We start from the raw sequence: 16210 nt of genomic DNA, 5'->3' as shown, positions 1-16210 counted from the left end.
GATTACGTATTGCCTGTTCATCGGCTGAAATAGCAACAAAATGGAAAAAAAAGTTTAAAATCCAATTTTCGTATTTTTTTCTCTAAAGAACGTATTTTTTAAACTCCTTAAATAATTAAAATTTAATAACAAACAATATTATGATAAAAAAAACGTAATCGTTTGCTATTTCTTGATGTTTTAGTGTCAAAGTTTCAAAATAAACTAATTTTAGATGTTTACAGAAAACCCACAAATACAGATAAATACTTAAATTTCACATCTAATCACAGTATAAGTGTAAAAAGGTGTTATAAAAGTTTATATGATAGGGCAAAATAATATGTTCAGACATTTCACTAAACAGAGATATAAACCACATAAAATACATTAATAAAAAACGACTATCCACCATATTTTAAGTTGACAAAACGTTAAATGAAATGCAAACCCCGAATCATCGACACAATGATAACAATACACAATATATACGACTTACAATTCCATACATACGAGTCAATGTTTCGAAAAAAAAGATGTGGAAAACAATATAACATACGAACATCTTTCAAAACACGTAAACACACTTAGATCCATTTTATCACATACAAAACCAATGAATACAGAACAACAAACAAAAATGTAATATACAAAATAACATGTAAATGCGACAAATTTTACATTGGTGAAACATCTAGACCCCTTAAATGTTCGGAATTAAAGAACATAAAGGTTATTTAAGAAAGGGAGATTTTCACAAATCTACAATTTGTCAGCATTATGAGACAGGGCACAGAATAAATTTTAATAAAGCCAAAATTGTAATGAAAGAAGCGGATAGCCTCTAAAAGAAAAATAAAAGAGGCTTTTTAATACAATCTAATAAAAAATAAATGTATTGCTTATGCATCTGTAGATGTTTGTAATGTATGGCAATCGCAATCGCTTCTTTGATTTTAAAGACAACATACGTAAAAATTTAAAATAATCGTACAGAAAGTTTGGGGCTTTTTTGGTTTTACCTTTATTAAGTAATGAGGAAGATGCATATATTTTATTTTTCACCAAAAACTGTTCAATTTATTAGAATAAATATGTGTAAATGTAAAAAACTTTTTTCTTGAAAGCAGTACCACAATTTTATAAAACGGGCCATTAAAATACTGTGGACAACGCAAACGACGCCTCGCGAATTGAAACGATATTCTATTGGTCTGACGTTACCCGCCGTTCTCGTCGACGCGCGATGGCCAGCAGCAGCCAGACGTGTTCCGTTTATGTACGTATTTAGGTGTCGTACTAAGACATTTTTGTTGCTTTTTAGCGTTGATTGAAGGAACTTTTATGCTTTTTTTGTGCAGTTATTATTTTGTATGTGTTGGGTGTTCTGAGAATTTTTTAAGTAATGGCAGATTCCGGGTTTGTAAAAGTACAATCAGATAACTTGCCAAAAGTCGATGCTTTTATGTTGGCTGCTTTTATAAATACAAATTCCCAATTTATTGGTGCTGAATTACGAGGAAAAACAGAGAGGTATGTAACATTTATTCTTTGTAGTACTGAGGCATATTTAAGTATAAGTAGGTACCTATACTGTTACGAACTTTTATATAGTTATGGGGCCATTAATGTTATAACTTATTTTTCAGATCAGGCAGGCAGACGTATGGAGATAATGATGTAGGTTATGTAGAAGTGAAAAGAGACAAAAATATTTGTTTAGTACGTGGAAAAGTAACTCCAGAGCATAGCGTGAAAAAGAAAGTTTTTTTTTATATATCGACACCCCCTTACCTTTGTTATTTTTAAAGATTGTTTTTTTTAAGAAATTATAGGAAATAAATTGTTTATCAGTAATGAAAATATTATACAAGGTGTCCCATAAGCAAACGCCAAAATTAGTTACTTTTTTAAGTGAAACACCATATATTTTTGGATTCTTCTGAAATTTCTAGATTTTAGATATATTTCATGTATAATATCATATACCTATCTTCAAATGTTTACGAAATATTGACAGTTGAAAAGCGAAAAATACCTTATACCTTTCTGGACCACCTTTTGAGACACCCTGTATCTAGAATTAATTTTAAAAAGAGAGTATATGAAAACCATGCAACTTTTTATTTAATGTTTTCTTCTAAAACTTGCAGTTAAGGCTGTATGTGGGTGTCAAAATATAATGAATAACCCTGTGCATTCAAATTTCATATACCTATGTAAGACAATAATATACATAAATATATGAACTTACATCAAAATGATCTTCACAACAATAAATCGTAAAAATAGAGGATAATTTAACGTTATCTCTCTCATGGCCTTGGACCATTTTTTTCTGTTTTCGCTCGTCCATTACTATTTATAAATATCACTAATTACTAATTATGTATTAATTAACCTAAATAACTAAAAATTTTGACTCGGATTCAACAGCGTTCAAAAGCAAACTGCGTAAAATAAACACGCGTCTGGACTCAACCAGAAGAACGGCGGGTGATGTCACAGCGGCAAGACGCGGTAGAGAGCGTTTGCCCGGCCATTTAAATTAACAATATTAATTATTTTATATTAGCGGCATTTCTTAACCGATATCAACGATTTTTTTGTTCAATTTGTAATTATATGAACTATTTTTAAAAGCATTATTTAAAAACATGCATTTACTTTGGCTGTTAGCAGTAGTAATTGTTAATTTTGAAGTTTAACTAGAATAATGTAATTTTAACAGAACGCCAACGGTTTTGTAGACGTATCTGTTTTAAAAATCTAAAGTGTTGTCGAATAGTTGAATTTAAATATTTTAAATATTTTTCTTGTATTTTTTTTGTTTTCCCGACGGCGGAAAGAGAGGTTAAACTTTCCGAAACGTTAAGCATTTTTTTTGTTCGTTAGGCAAATTTGTATAGCGTAAACCTAACTGCTGACAGTGCTGACAAGTAGTTTCCGTTTGATTAACGCAGCAGTGTTTACAAAAAATAACTATTTTATTTTGTAGATTTTCTTGCAGTGGCGAAATACTCCATATTGATTTTGAGAAATATTATGAATATTTCTCTCTAAGTACTGAGATGTAAGTTTTGCTATTATTGCAATCAGCCAGAAATTTATTCATATCAGTAGAGCATTCATTATTAACATCTACGTATTCGACTGATACCTACTGTGTATCGATAGATAGGTACATTACGTCTTCTCTAGCTCTAGTTATTTCTCTGAAAGTTCAATTTAATTCTGTTTGTATTCCGCTTACCGTGAAGCCGTAGGCTCGAGCTTATTATTATTTTTTTAGTACATTCAACAGATGTTGTGATAATGCTTCTCGGGGATTAGGCATTAGGCATATTTAAGCAAGGCTTTATTCAAACAAATATTCAAATATGTACAAACATCGAAAAACTGTTTATATATACCTATGATAAATAGAAACCAAGCTGCACTATTATTGCAATATTTGACTTACCCAATGTCTCATGGATGAGGATTTACTGATTTCTAATTTTTGTGGTGCTTACCTAGAAAAAAAATAAAAAATATTAAAACAGAAAATAATCTTAAATATTTTGGATGTTTGGTACAAATAATGCTTAAACGATATGCTAAGAAAACGCTTTATTAAACAGTAACAACCCAAACCAAATGTGTTAAACACATTTTTATATAAACCTCAAAAACGTCAAACACTTTATAAAAACATTAAAACTTTATTGCACTTATTGTAGGTACCTAAATGTACCTATATTAGAATATGATCTAGACAGTTTTTACTATATTTTTATAACTTTGCAAACAAACCGCTTTTGATAATAGCTTATTTGCCAAAATCAAACCAAATTTGCTGACAACTATATATTGGGACAACACATGGACAACACAACAAGAAATTTGTTTAACACGGAGTTAAATCACCTTTCGCCTTAACAACTGCCTGAACTTAATGGCATTGTATTTACTAAAGATTAAGTACATTTGAGGAAAATTATTCCAAATTTCCTGTAGTTTTGTCCGCAAATCAAAAATTCTTCGTTGAGGGTGGTTTCTTAAATATTGCTTCATTTTATGCCACACACTTTCTATAACATTGAGGTCCGGTCTACTTGCAGGATGGGATAGAACTTTATATTATTATTACCGAACCACTTTAAGTTGATTTTGCTGAATGGCATGATGCTCCATCTTGTTGGAAAATATAGTTTTCGTTTGGAAACAATTCTTGAGCACTAGGCAAAGTGAGGTCTCAAGTATATGTTGATATATTTGGGCGTTAACAGTGCCATCTATAAAATTTAATCGTCAAACCTCTTGCTGACATACAACCCCAAACCATAATCCCTTAGGAAATTTAACAACCCTCTTAAGCAATCTTTATGAAAGGCTTCCACTTTATTTCGTATTATTCGTTTTCGATGATCTCCAACGCAAACATCAAATTTAGACTCATCGCCAATCATTTTGTGTCCACGATAATTTAGATTTTGCCCAATTCTAATGATTTTTCTTTTGAATTTCTGTCAGTAGCGGTTTTTCTTTGGCCTAAATAAGAATTTGTATCAATAATCTTCAGGTAATTGATTATCCACACAAAATAAAAGTTTACCTTGTAAAACCCCCAGACCGCATTTATGGATATATTTTCGGCAACATTCTCTTGATATTTTTAAACCAGTTACAGTATTCCATTTAATTGTTACTTCGCGAAGAGTACTTCTCGCAGACTTGCAAATTTTACTTTATTTCGATAACCCCCACAACTTTTGGCCTCCCGAACTTTTACCTCTAACGTCTACATGGGCAGATTCGCCGTATTTTTATTATATTAAAGACCGTGGTTTTGGAATACTTAAATCATCAGAAATTGTTCGTATTGTTTTTCCCGTATTGTATTGACGAATGATAGTTTTTCATTTGTAGCTTTTCCACGGATCATTACTTTGAATTAAATAATTAACAAAATTGAAAATTAAAATTCAAAATTACTTACAGTAAAACTCACTACTCAAAGTATCGAGTCACTTACAAGCTGTCAATGCTGAAGTAAACACTTTGCGACATTTATGACGTTTATAGCAAAACCGCCTATGATGATATTAATTGTTAAAATGCGCGGGCAGCATTTAGTTGTCAAGCAAATTTGTCCTTTTATGAACAAAATCCGCTACTGTAAATATGGACTGATTACAAATTCCTTAAAATATTGTCAAGTTGTTTAGGATATATGGCTATGTTTATATTTAAAAAATTAAACATATATTTTCCAGTCATTTTGAAAAACCAAGGACAATAATTCAAAATATGACCCTTGTCCCAACTTGTCCAAATAGTTGTTAGGGCTCATAAAATATGTTAATAAAAGGTTGGTGAGCAGTTCTTTAGTTTCAATTATCTCAAAGAAACACGACTTTGACTGATTTGATGTTATTACAAATTTTGTTGCAAATATTATTCCTAATCTTGAATTGAAAACCGCGTTTCATTAGCTACTGTAATTTTGGGTTGATTTTTAAAATTTTAACCCCTCCCATACCCATACCAACCCCTGGCCCATAAATTAATGGCCAGATTCTCAGGTGCCAGGTATTTTTGTGCCAAATTTAATTGAAAATCGGTTTAGCGGTTTTGAGTTATCATTACAGACAGACGGACAGACATGAAAATATTTTTGTATTTAGGTCATTTATGACCCAAATAGCTAATTTTGAGTGAAATTAAAACTTTTTAATTAACACCTGTTAATTTATGGTCGAGCTAATGTGTGAGTATATTTCCGGACCGCACGAACTTCCTGCAGAAGAGACGGGTTTGTCCTGGGCGGCATTCGGTAAAATAAATCATATACTGAGATCTGAGGCTTCAATACATTTTAAAGAAAAGCCTTTAACCAGTGTATCTTGCCTGTCCTCACGTATGGAGCTGAAACGCTTTGGCCAAAAAGAACATACATAGAATACAGGTCATACAAAGGAAAAATGGAAAGGTCCATGTTGGGAGTTACCCTTAGAGATAAAATACCCTATCATACCATACGAAATCAAACAGGAGTAAGAGATGCGGTGATCTGTCTTACATCTAAAATGGAATTGGGCAGGGCATGTGGCTGGGATAACAGATGGACGGTGGACAAATAGACTTGTGGAATGGAGACCAAGACACGAGACCTATAGAAGCAGAGGACGACCTCCTAGTCGATGGACAGATGATATTAAGAGGGTGGCTGGAAACTCGATTCAAATTGGCACAAAATAGAAAGAGATGGCTAGAGTTAAGGGAAGCTTTTGTTCAGCAGTGGACGAAATAAGCTAAATGATGATGATGATGATATTTCCGTCCTTATGGTCGAAATGGCGTTCGTAGGTTTAGGGCTAGGAATTAAACAACTTTTTATTTAAAAATTGCCGACGTTTCCACGTGTATTTTCATCTTTATCAAGGCTATTTTCAGCTAAAGGTTCTTTTGTCAGAAATAATAAAGTAATCTTATCCTGATAGTATGGGTACAATCAACACTACACATAATAGTCTGTCTATATGGACAAGTGTTGTCCATAATGCCGTCTGCAACCTAAACCTGCGAACGCCATATCAGTACTAATATTTAATTTGGAGGGTTTAAAAAAATAATCGATTGCCTCAACAACCTTCTCTCTTTTATGCCTTTTCAAAAGCAAAATATCTTGCGTAGAAACATGAATTTCTTTTAATTTAATTACTTAAAATAAAAAAAAAAAATTACTTTTTTTATTTATTATTCGGTTATGATTGCACCACAAAACTGCTAATTTTATATCTGAGTATTGAGATTTCCCGGAACATTAACTGGATCAGAAATGATACGTATCCTTCTTTCCTTGTCAATTCAATCTAATATGTGCTTCAGCAAAAATCGTTTAGTTGATCCTTTTTTTGGTAATATATGACAGTCCTTCTACTTACAGTGGGGTTGGAACCTTTGAAGTTACAACAGCAAAATAAAACGCTAAATCACCACAAATACACATACACCACAACACGTTTATTATTGCACTGGACACGCGTTTCGCTAACTATGTCATATCGCATTAAAACTGAACAGTCTAGTTTTAATAACAGTTTAGTTTTAATCATCTGCTGATGATGCTAATAGTTAGCGAAACGTGCGATAATCTGATGTTTTGGTGTGACCAATATTGATTTAGTGTTTACAACCCTCCTGTTACTACAAGGAAAATACTACTGCATTTAAGTGTCCACCGTCCAATAGCGACTGGATGACGATTTATTAGAAAAACGGTAAAGAAGCAAAATAAAGAGGTACAAATGGAGTGGTCAGAATTAAAGTGGATCCAAGTCCAATTTCCTACTATTTTAAGATAATCGTCTTTATACGTTTATAAAATATTATTTTTCCGGTGGGAGTCCATAAAATTTAACTGTGCGCGATTTTAGCACGATACTAAAGTTTAGAGCTAATTTTTTTTAATAAAATGGATGACAATGAAACAATGTCTGAACCATTGCATTGAACCATCGATTCTGAAAGATAGTTTGATTTATCATTATTGTCACTATTACTACATCAATAGGTTTGCTGGCAAGGAAGAAAAACCTTATCATTTCCTTATAGACGTAACGTAAGATAAGACACTCTAAAAGGTAACATATGAAAGATCTTCTTCCCTTTACCCCGCCTATATACCATTTTTTATAAAAATAGAAGAAAACACTATTAATAATCAATGTGAAGTCAACAAATCCCTTAATGGCGAAGAAGAAAGATGTACCGATGGGATGATTTATATCTAAAAATTTTAAATATTTTCAGAGATAAAATGGTTTCAAGTCAAAAATATAAACAAGAAGCACTCCTTAAAATAAATACAGTTGAATTTTGAGTTACTTTAGTTTGCAATTATACAATTTAAAATATAATAAAAGCATTGTGTCAAGTTATGGATGACAATGAAACAATATCTGAACCATTTGCACCAAATTAGATGAATTAATTTAACTTTAATTAAGTAACATTAAAACTTTAACTCTCTCATTTTTCTCCATATGAGTATCTTCTAGGACTTCATCAGTTCGCTTCTGAACCCCTCAAATATCAAAATTGTCCGGTTGATAAGAGATGCTGAACTACTCGAGTTAAGATCTACCGTAATACGAAACTTGTGTACATGATCACAAATTACCTATAACAGATGCGAAAGAAAGCGACTGCATCGGAAACCGCTCGGCAAACCCCACACGCCTATTGAGTGGTGTAAATACACCAGTCGTTTAGTCAGGAAACCTATGCTGTGTCGTATTCGCTTGCTGGAATGACATAGTGCTTGGTTATATGTTTCTTTTTTTAAATTTTTTTTTTTATTTTTTTTTTTGTTGAACTTTTGAACTGTTATTTCTACTAAGTTTTGGTAATTTGTATATCTTATTTAAAATGGGATAAAATGTGTTTATTATCAGGAAAGATATTTATAGTATAAAAAATTAATTTATTTAACAAATTTAATTAAAATGTGACAAAATAGTTAGTTACCTTTCTATTGGACTTTTTCGACTATATAAATCTTTATTTGCAAACTTTAAAGCGCATCAAATATTTTCAATCATTAAATCATTTAATGAAGTGTAAATAGGAAATTTCTCACATGTTTGGTCAAATTCTATAGTTTCAATTATCAAACAGCCTAAAGTAAAACAAAATGCCTATATTATGTTTGACTACATCAATTAAAAGGGTCTTAAACTCAGAAATTATTTTTCCATTTAAAAGCCTTTAATCTTGAAATTGGAAAAATTTTGTTCATTTTATTTAAAAAAAAGTAATGGAAAAATTATTTATATTAAATTTTGATGAGTTTTGCACTGAAAAAACATTCAGAGGCTGTTTGATGCATAATGAAAACTATAAATTTGACCACCCATGTGAAATTTCCTCTTATTTACATCATTAAATTATTTATTAGATTGAAAATATTTTATGCATTAAAGTTTACAAAATAAGGATTTATATAGTCGAAAAGAGTCCGATAGAACCAATAGAAGAGTAACTATTTTGTCATCTTTAATTAAATTTTGTTAAAATGAATTAATAATGAATTAAATATACTATAAAATATCTTTTTTTCCTAATCTCCTACAGACTGATGATATATGACAGGCAATCTATTAAATTACTGTGAGATTACCTCGATAACATATTGGTGCAGTTTATTTTCACCCAAACAAATACTAACGCAAACTATACATTGATGCGGATTGTCTATGAACTCTTTCTGAAGGTCACAGAAACCTGAACGCGTAATTCGGTGTTCTTTCGCATCTGTTGTAGTTAATTTGTGACATGATATAGTCTACCACCAATGTTAATTTAGTTGACTATTTAAGTAGATAACTAAATATACTAATAACTAAACTATGTATATCTATCTAAGTTCTAACCTACATTATGTTCCACCTCAATGGTTGAAATAAATGAAATCATTCAAATTTATTTATTTTGAAATTAGAATCTAAAAGTAAATCTATTTTTCGTCCTTAAGTAAAACAAACAGATCGATTATCCATTCCACCCTTCTGTCTTTCTTATTTTTTTTCATATACATTTTCATTTTAACGCGATGACCTAGTTAATACAGGTTTTCAACGCGAGCTAGTCTAAACATTAAAACATTTCTAACAGAAACAATATTATCATTAGGTACATAAAATATAAGTGTAAAAATATGCCATCAAACTAAAAATGCCATTTTTAAATGGAAGAACTATGTTGAGAGATCTCACGTAAGACTAAATCAAGTTATTTTTGTAACAGCGTAGAAAAAAAAATCTAGTTATTATTTTTTTTAAATACCTATACAGGGTGCTAGAAAATTCGAGGTACGAGCATTGGTATCTCACTAAACTGTATTAGATACGAACATGGTTAAATTCAGTGTTGCTTTGGGATGTTCACCAGGATGCCACTGTGCTTAAAAATTTCATGATCATTGAGTTTTTGGAAAAACGACTTTTTGATAATCAATTTTATTTTTCTGTCGTTGCTTCTTAGAAAATCAAAATAATTTTACAGGTAATAAATTCGACGTTTTAAATGGAAACACCCTTTTCTTATAGGAGATAGACGAAACTAATATCGGTGTCTGGAGCTCATTTTTATCAAAAACATGATGGTGGAAACCGCACATCAATATCTGTTACCGTTTCAGTTACTGGTGTTTTTCAAAAATGTGCATTTTAACAAATCGCTGTAACTTTTTACTATGGAAAATTTTGTATTTCTAAGGAAAACATTTCAAACGCACATTTTAACGTAGAATTTAATGGTCATGCATAATTTTTTTTTAAAATTAATAATTTAAGAGCTAACAGCAAATTGATTTTATTTGAGACACCCTCTATATTTTAATTAACTGGAAAAGAATTTTAAAATTACCCTTCCAAAAAATATATATACAATTTGATATTTTGTTATAATCCCTTCAAAATACAACTTTTTAAAAGTTCGCCACTTTTTAATAGTAGGCTTTGGACCCCATATTGATGATATGCCCTTAATGGAACTCGAAAACATATTTTTCCAGCAAGACGACGCAACGCCTCCAAACGCTGAAGTTATCAGAAAATTTTTGCAGCCAATTTCAAGAATAATTGAATAGTTAACAAAGATCCCAGCCAAGTTGGCCGTTGAGGTCAGTCTTTGATCTAGGGTGCCCATGGTTCAATTCTGTGGATATATTTTATGGAAGAATAAAGGTTCCCTATTCTTCCGTATAATCTAGAAAGAATTAAAATATTTAGCAGTTATGAGAGGGTATTTTCACCCCCACTGAATTAACGAATTCCACGAGAAATTTTCAAAAACAGCCCCGTCTGCCCATAACAGAAGACGGTCGATATGTCGAACACCCGTAGCAAAATCAGCTAGTCTTGGTTTGCTATTTATTTTATTGTTATTGGGATTGTCTCGCAAAATGTTTCAAGAAATATAAAAAAAAAAAATGTTATTAAATATATTTTAAATTGTTATAAAATTCTGCATCTCTCATAGCAAATATTATTTCGTTTTAATTGATGCGCACAGATTTTTTTTTGCATTACAGTCTGTGCCGTTCAAAGCCTTATTATTACTTATATTTAAAGTGGGCGAATTCTGAGATAATTCTATATCTCGAAGAGGGAATCGATAAAAATATCAAGTGTGTTATATATTTGGAAAGGTAATTTTAAATTTCAATAAATTAAAATATACAGAAAAAAAAAAAAATTATAAAAAACTAAATTTTCTGTTGATAATTCTTAAATTATTAATTTTAAAAAATTAAAAAAAAAAAAAACCATTAAATTCTACAAAAAGTGCTTTGAAATGTTTTCATAAAAATATAAAATTTTCTCCATAGCTAAAAAGCTACAGCGATTTGTTAAAATGCATATTTTGAAAACACCCTGTAACCTGAAACTGTTAACAGATATCGATATGTGCGGTTTTTACCATAATGTTTTTGACAGAAATTGAGCTCCAGGACACCGATATTAGTTTTCACCTATCTCCTATAGACAAGAATGTTTCCATTTAAAAACGTCGAATTTGACTCACCCCGTACATAAAAGAACAAAAAATAAAAATATTAATATTTTTAGATTAATTAGTTGATAATTTAGAGATACAGAGGTTTGGAACTTAATTTTTAATTACGGACCTGCATATTTTATAACAGGTTATGAAAGAACTCGGTCTCCTGAGTACAATGATAATACACTTAATTTTTTTGCTAAAAAAAAAAAAAAAAAAAAAAATTTAAACTAATTTCAAGTCCGGCTCTATTCTTTTAAATATTTAACGCATTCATCGTTACGATATTGAGATAAGCTTTCAAACTTAAAAATGACGTGGGGTAAAACATTCAATACGGAAAATCAAATGCAATAAAATAATAAAAAATAATATAAAATAAATAATGTGTGTGTGTGTGAAATCAATACATCTCAGCATTTACAATAAGGAGTACAAAATGCATTCGGAAGTATAAGAAGATATATTATTTTAAATAATAATTAAATAGTTTTATTGTTGTTAAGGTACCCAAAACAAAAAAGTATAAGTGTGGCATATCAAAGTACTCAGAAGTCCGAGTTCTTTTAAAACTTGATATAAAAAATGCAGGTCCATATTTAAAAAATATAATTTGGCCTCTGTATCTCACAAATTATCAGCTAATTTGAAAATCTAAAAATACCTAATGAGGCTCCAATAAAGTGGCTATGAGAATATGGAATTAGTTCATTGATTTTCTAAAAAAGTAACGACAGTGAAAAAACAAACCGATTTTCAAAAATCCGTTTTTTTTTTCGAAAAACTCAGCAATCCTTGGAATTTTTAGAACTTTTTTGATGGCATCTTGGTGAACATCCTATAAACTTTGCCCTAATTTAATCATCCCTATTCTATTACGGTTTCGAGATACCAAATGCTCGTACGTCAAATTTTAGCACCTGTATATCTCTATTGAAGCACAATACTCAACCATACCGGTTTATGAGATAGTGTATGTGAGTTAATTTAGACACTCACTTTAGTCGTTAAGTCGACAAGAGTCTTAAGGTGCGTATTCACTATCCGAACGAATGAACGAACGAATGAACGAACGAGCGAGCGAATGAAATTCGGTATATTTGGGCGGGGAACCGAACGCATGCGACCGTTCGTTCGTTCGTTCGACCATCCGTTTCGAGTCGGTACATCAAAGGAGTTCAAAACGAATGGGTAGATGTTGTTCGTCTGGTTCTAAAATTCGGTCCCATCCATACTACTACCGAACAAACCAACGAATGTCTGTCGTTCGTTCGGATATTGAATACGCACCTTTATGTGACTGCGAACCGCAGTTTGGGATGTGTATAAAGAAGGTCCCTTTCTTTAAATTAGCCAGCAAAAAGAAGAAGTTAACTTTAAAATACGTCTCAAAACTCATGGATGAATCAACAAAGTATAATATCTCAAATAACCATTTTTAAAAGTAACTTCAAAATTAATCACCATTATCAAACTCCTAATCTTAATAAAGCTCTTTAAATCGATTCTCTTTTAGTTATCCATTTTCTTTTATCCGCAGATTTCCATTAAAATTTCTTTATTAGATTTTCCTTTTTAAAATGCTAAAATATTTGTTATTAAAAAAAAAAAAAAAAAAAAAAAAAAAAAGAATGAAAATGAAATCTATCCCACAATATATAAAAATCCGTAAGTGACTGACTCACTGATTAATCACGATCCTGCTCAAACCACTCAACGTAAGAAGCCCCACTCTTGTGCATACAGGTTGATTCTAGGTGTAGAGGTTCGATAAGAAGGGATTTTTAGAAATTCCAGTTCCATGGGAAACCAATTTCAAATATTACAATATTTTTATTTAAGAAACGGCCAAGTTTCCAAAAACGCTTAAACATCGTATATTTTATTTTGTTTTAAGCATATTTTAAGATTTTGAAAATGTATACAGGGTGTTTCTGAAAAATCTGTCATTGATTAATCACGATCCTGCTTTTAAAAGTGCTTGGACGTAAAAAGCTGATTTTTGGAAAACGGATTACCCTTTAGGTGTGGAGGTTCAATAAGAAGGGGTTTTTCGAAACTCGAAGTCTAAGAGGGTGAAACCCCCTGGTGAACCACCCCTCAAATATTAGAATATTTTTTATTTAAAACCGGTTTTTTCGAAAAACCTAAACACGTATATTTTAATTCTATTGTTTTTACATATTTTCAAGATTTTAAAAATTTATACAGGGTGTTTCTATGAAAATATGACCATTGAGTAATCACGATTCTGCTTAAACTGTTTGACGTTTAAAACTGATTTTGGCAACTGATTGGTTCTAAAGGGAGGTCTTCGATAAGGAGAGGTTTATCGAATCTCAAACTCCAAGAGGGCGAAAACGCCACTCAAATAATATTACAATTTGTTATTTAAAAAACGGCGAGTCTCTTTTCGGGAAAACGTTTGAACACGCATAATGTATTTTGTTTTTACATATTTTAAAATTCTTTTTAAAAATCATTAGGTGTTCCAAAAGTTAAAAATTGATTAACCACGATTCTGTTTTAAAACTGCTTGATGTAATGACTCCAACGAGATGTGACCTTCAAATATTACTAAGTTATATACACATCGCCATATTGTTTTTCATGTTATTATAAATGTGAGAAAAATTTTTATCCAGTTTGTAAGGTTAATGGAAATTCTTTGCTTTGCTTTGTCATCACCATTACAAATGATTAATTCGATGCGAACGAAGTCAGGCAATATCGCTAGTTTGAAATAAAAAACCTGATACCGAACTTTTTCGATAAACTAAGTCACCCTAGTAAACTAAATAAGTCATTAAACACATTTCTTTTATAGTAAAACATCTTAAGTAATAATGCAAAACAGTAATTTGACTATGTTTACACTAAAAATAGAGGTTTTAATTGCTCGCCTAGTCAGCGCTGAAGATCTATGTAAACTAGGTCGACCGTTAAAAATAATGTGCCTTTAATGGAAAAACATGTAATGGAAAGAGGTAGGTAATGGAGAATCGATCTCTTGGAAAGGTGCTACAGGTTAGGGGTTGTTTACACGAGACGAAAATAGACTTGACTTGACCATGGGTCAGGTGTTAATATAATGTGAATTATTATATGTAAAGGACCCTCTGAGTTGTTATTTGTTTTTATACATATATGACTGAGTATATAAAATCTACTCTTATCGAAAAAAATGGGTTTGAAATGACGACGATGACATTCAACTATATAATTTCTTAAGCCTCGAAATTGAAATTATAGGACTGAGTAGAAATATATATTATTATATATATATATATATATATATATATATATATATATATATATATATATATATATATATACATATATATATATATATATTTCTTACTCAGTCATATATATATATATATATATATATATATATATATATATATATATATATATATATATATATATATATATATAATAAACAGCTGCAACGTCCTTCGCCGTCTTCCGATTTCCAGTCTCCATTGGTCTCTGTCTGTCCAGAGGTTTTCGCCTATTCCTCTTGTTCTGATGTCCCTGTCTATTCATTCTCTCCAACTCCATCTAGGTATCCCTCCTCTTTTGCGTTTGCCTTGTGGTGTCCAATTGAGTATTTTTTTCGGTATTCTGTTCTCTTCCATTCTTTGTACGTGTCCGTACCACCTGAGTTGGTTAATTTTGATGTCTTCTGATATTCTGTGTTTAACGCCCATGATGTTCTCAATTCTTTCATTTCTAACTCTATCCAGTTTCCATTTTCTGGCCGCGCGCCTCCAGAAGTCCATTTCTGTTGCTTCGAGTAACTTAAGGTTTCTTTCTTTCAAAGGCCATACTTCACTACCATAACTAATGATACTTTTAACCATGCTGTTATAAATTTTGTCTGTTTTCTTTGATACGGCCTTATCCCATAAAATACTGTTGAGTTGTCTAATTACTTGTCTTCCCTGGTTGTTTCTGCATTTATTTTCTTCATCAAGGCTACCATCGTTGGTAATGTGCAGCCAAGATATTTATTTCTTTTGCAGTGTTTTATTTCTTGTTGTTGCTGTTCTAGGATTATGTTCTGTTGTTCGCCGCCGATACACATATATTCCGTCTTCTTGAGCTTTACCTCCAGCCCCCACTTGTTATACTCTTCAATTGGTTTGCGGGTCATGTATTCCAGATTCTCGTAGTCTTGAGCTAGAATTATTTGATCATCAGCGAAACAAAGAGTGTAAAGTATCGAGTAGTTTAATGGTATCCCCATCTGTTCACACCTCCTTTTCCACGTTTTCAGAGCTTGTTCCAAATAAATTTTAAACAGTGTCGGCGATAGACAGCAGCCCTGTTTTAAGACTTCCTTTGTTTTATGCTGAATCCCTTGATACTGTTTGTCCTTTCTTTACCTGGCTAGTGTTGTTCTTATAAAGTCCTTGGACAGCCTTAATTAATGTTATGATGATATTAGTTTTCTCGATGGCTTCCCACAATTTAGACTGGGGTACACTATCATACGCTTTCTTGAGGTCTACGCAGAGGAGATGTATTTCTTGATTTCTTGCCATCTTTTTCTCAACTATCTGTGTCAGTGTAAATAAATGGTCGACCGTGGATCTACCAGCCTCTAAACCTGCTTGTTCTTCAGCCTCCATATCCCGGTATTCTTCCTCAATTCTCATTTTGACCAATTTTCCAT

At 31.4% G+C, this 16210-nt stretch overlaps 1 protein-coding gene across 1 annotated transcript; it reads right to left on the bottom strand.

Moving 5' to 3' along the window:
• Nucleotides 1-15074: 15074 nt before the first annotated feature.
• LOC115879957 lies at nt 15075-15395 on the bottom strand. The gene has a single exon (XM_030897020.1). The coding sequence runs from the start codon at nt 15393-15395 to the stop codon at nt 15075-15077; it is 321 nt and encodes a 106-aa protein (XP_030752880.1).
• Between the last annotated feature and the right edge of the window lie 815 nt (nt 15396-16210).

Source organism: Sitophilus oryzae, unplaced genomic scaffold (genome assembly GCF_002938485.1).
Source record: "Sitophilus oryzae breed Bouriz unplaced genomic scaffold, Soryzae_2.0 scaffold_1590_pilon_pilon, whole genome shotgun sequence".
Taxonomy (NCBI): domain Eukaryota; kingdom Metazoa; phylum Arthropoda; class Insecta; order Coleoptera; family Curculionidae; genus Sitophilus; species Sitophilus oryzae.
The sequence above is the reverse complement of the archived record's forward strand: the minus strand, read 5'-3'. Positions and strand labels throughout refer to the sequence as shown.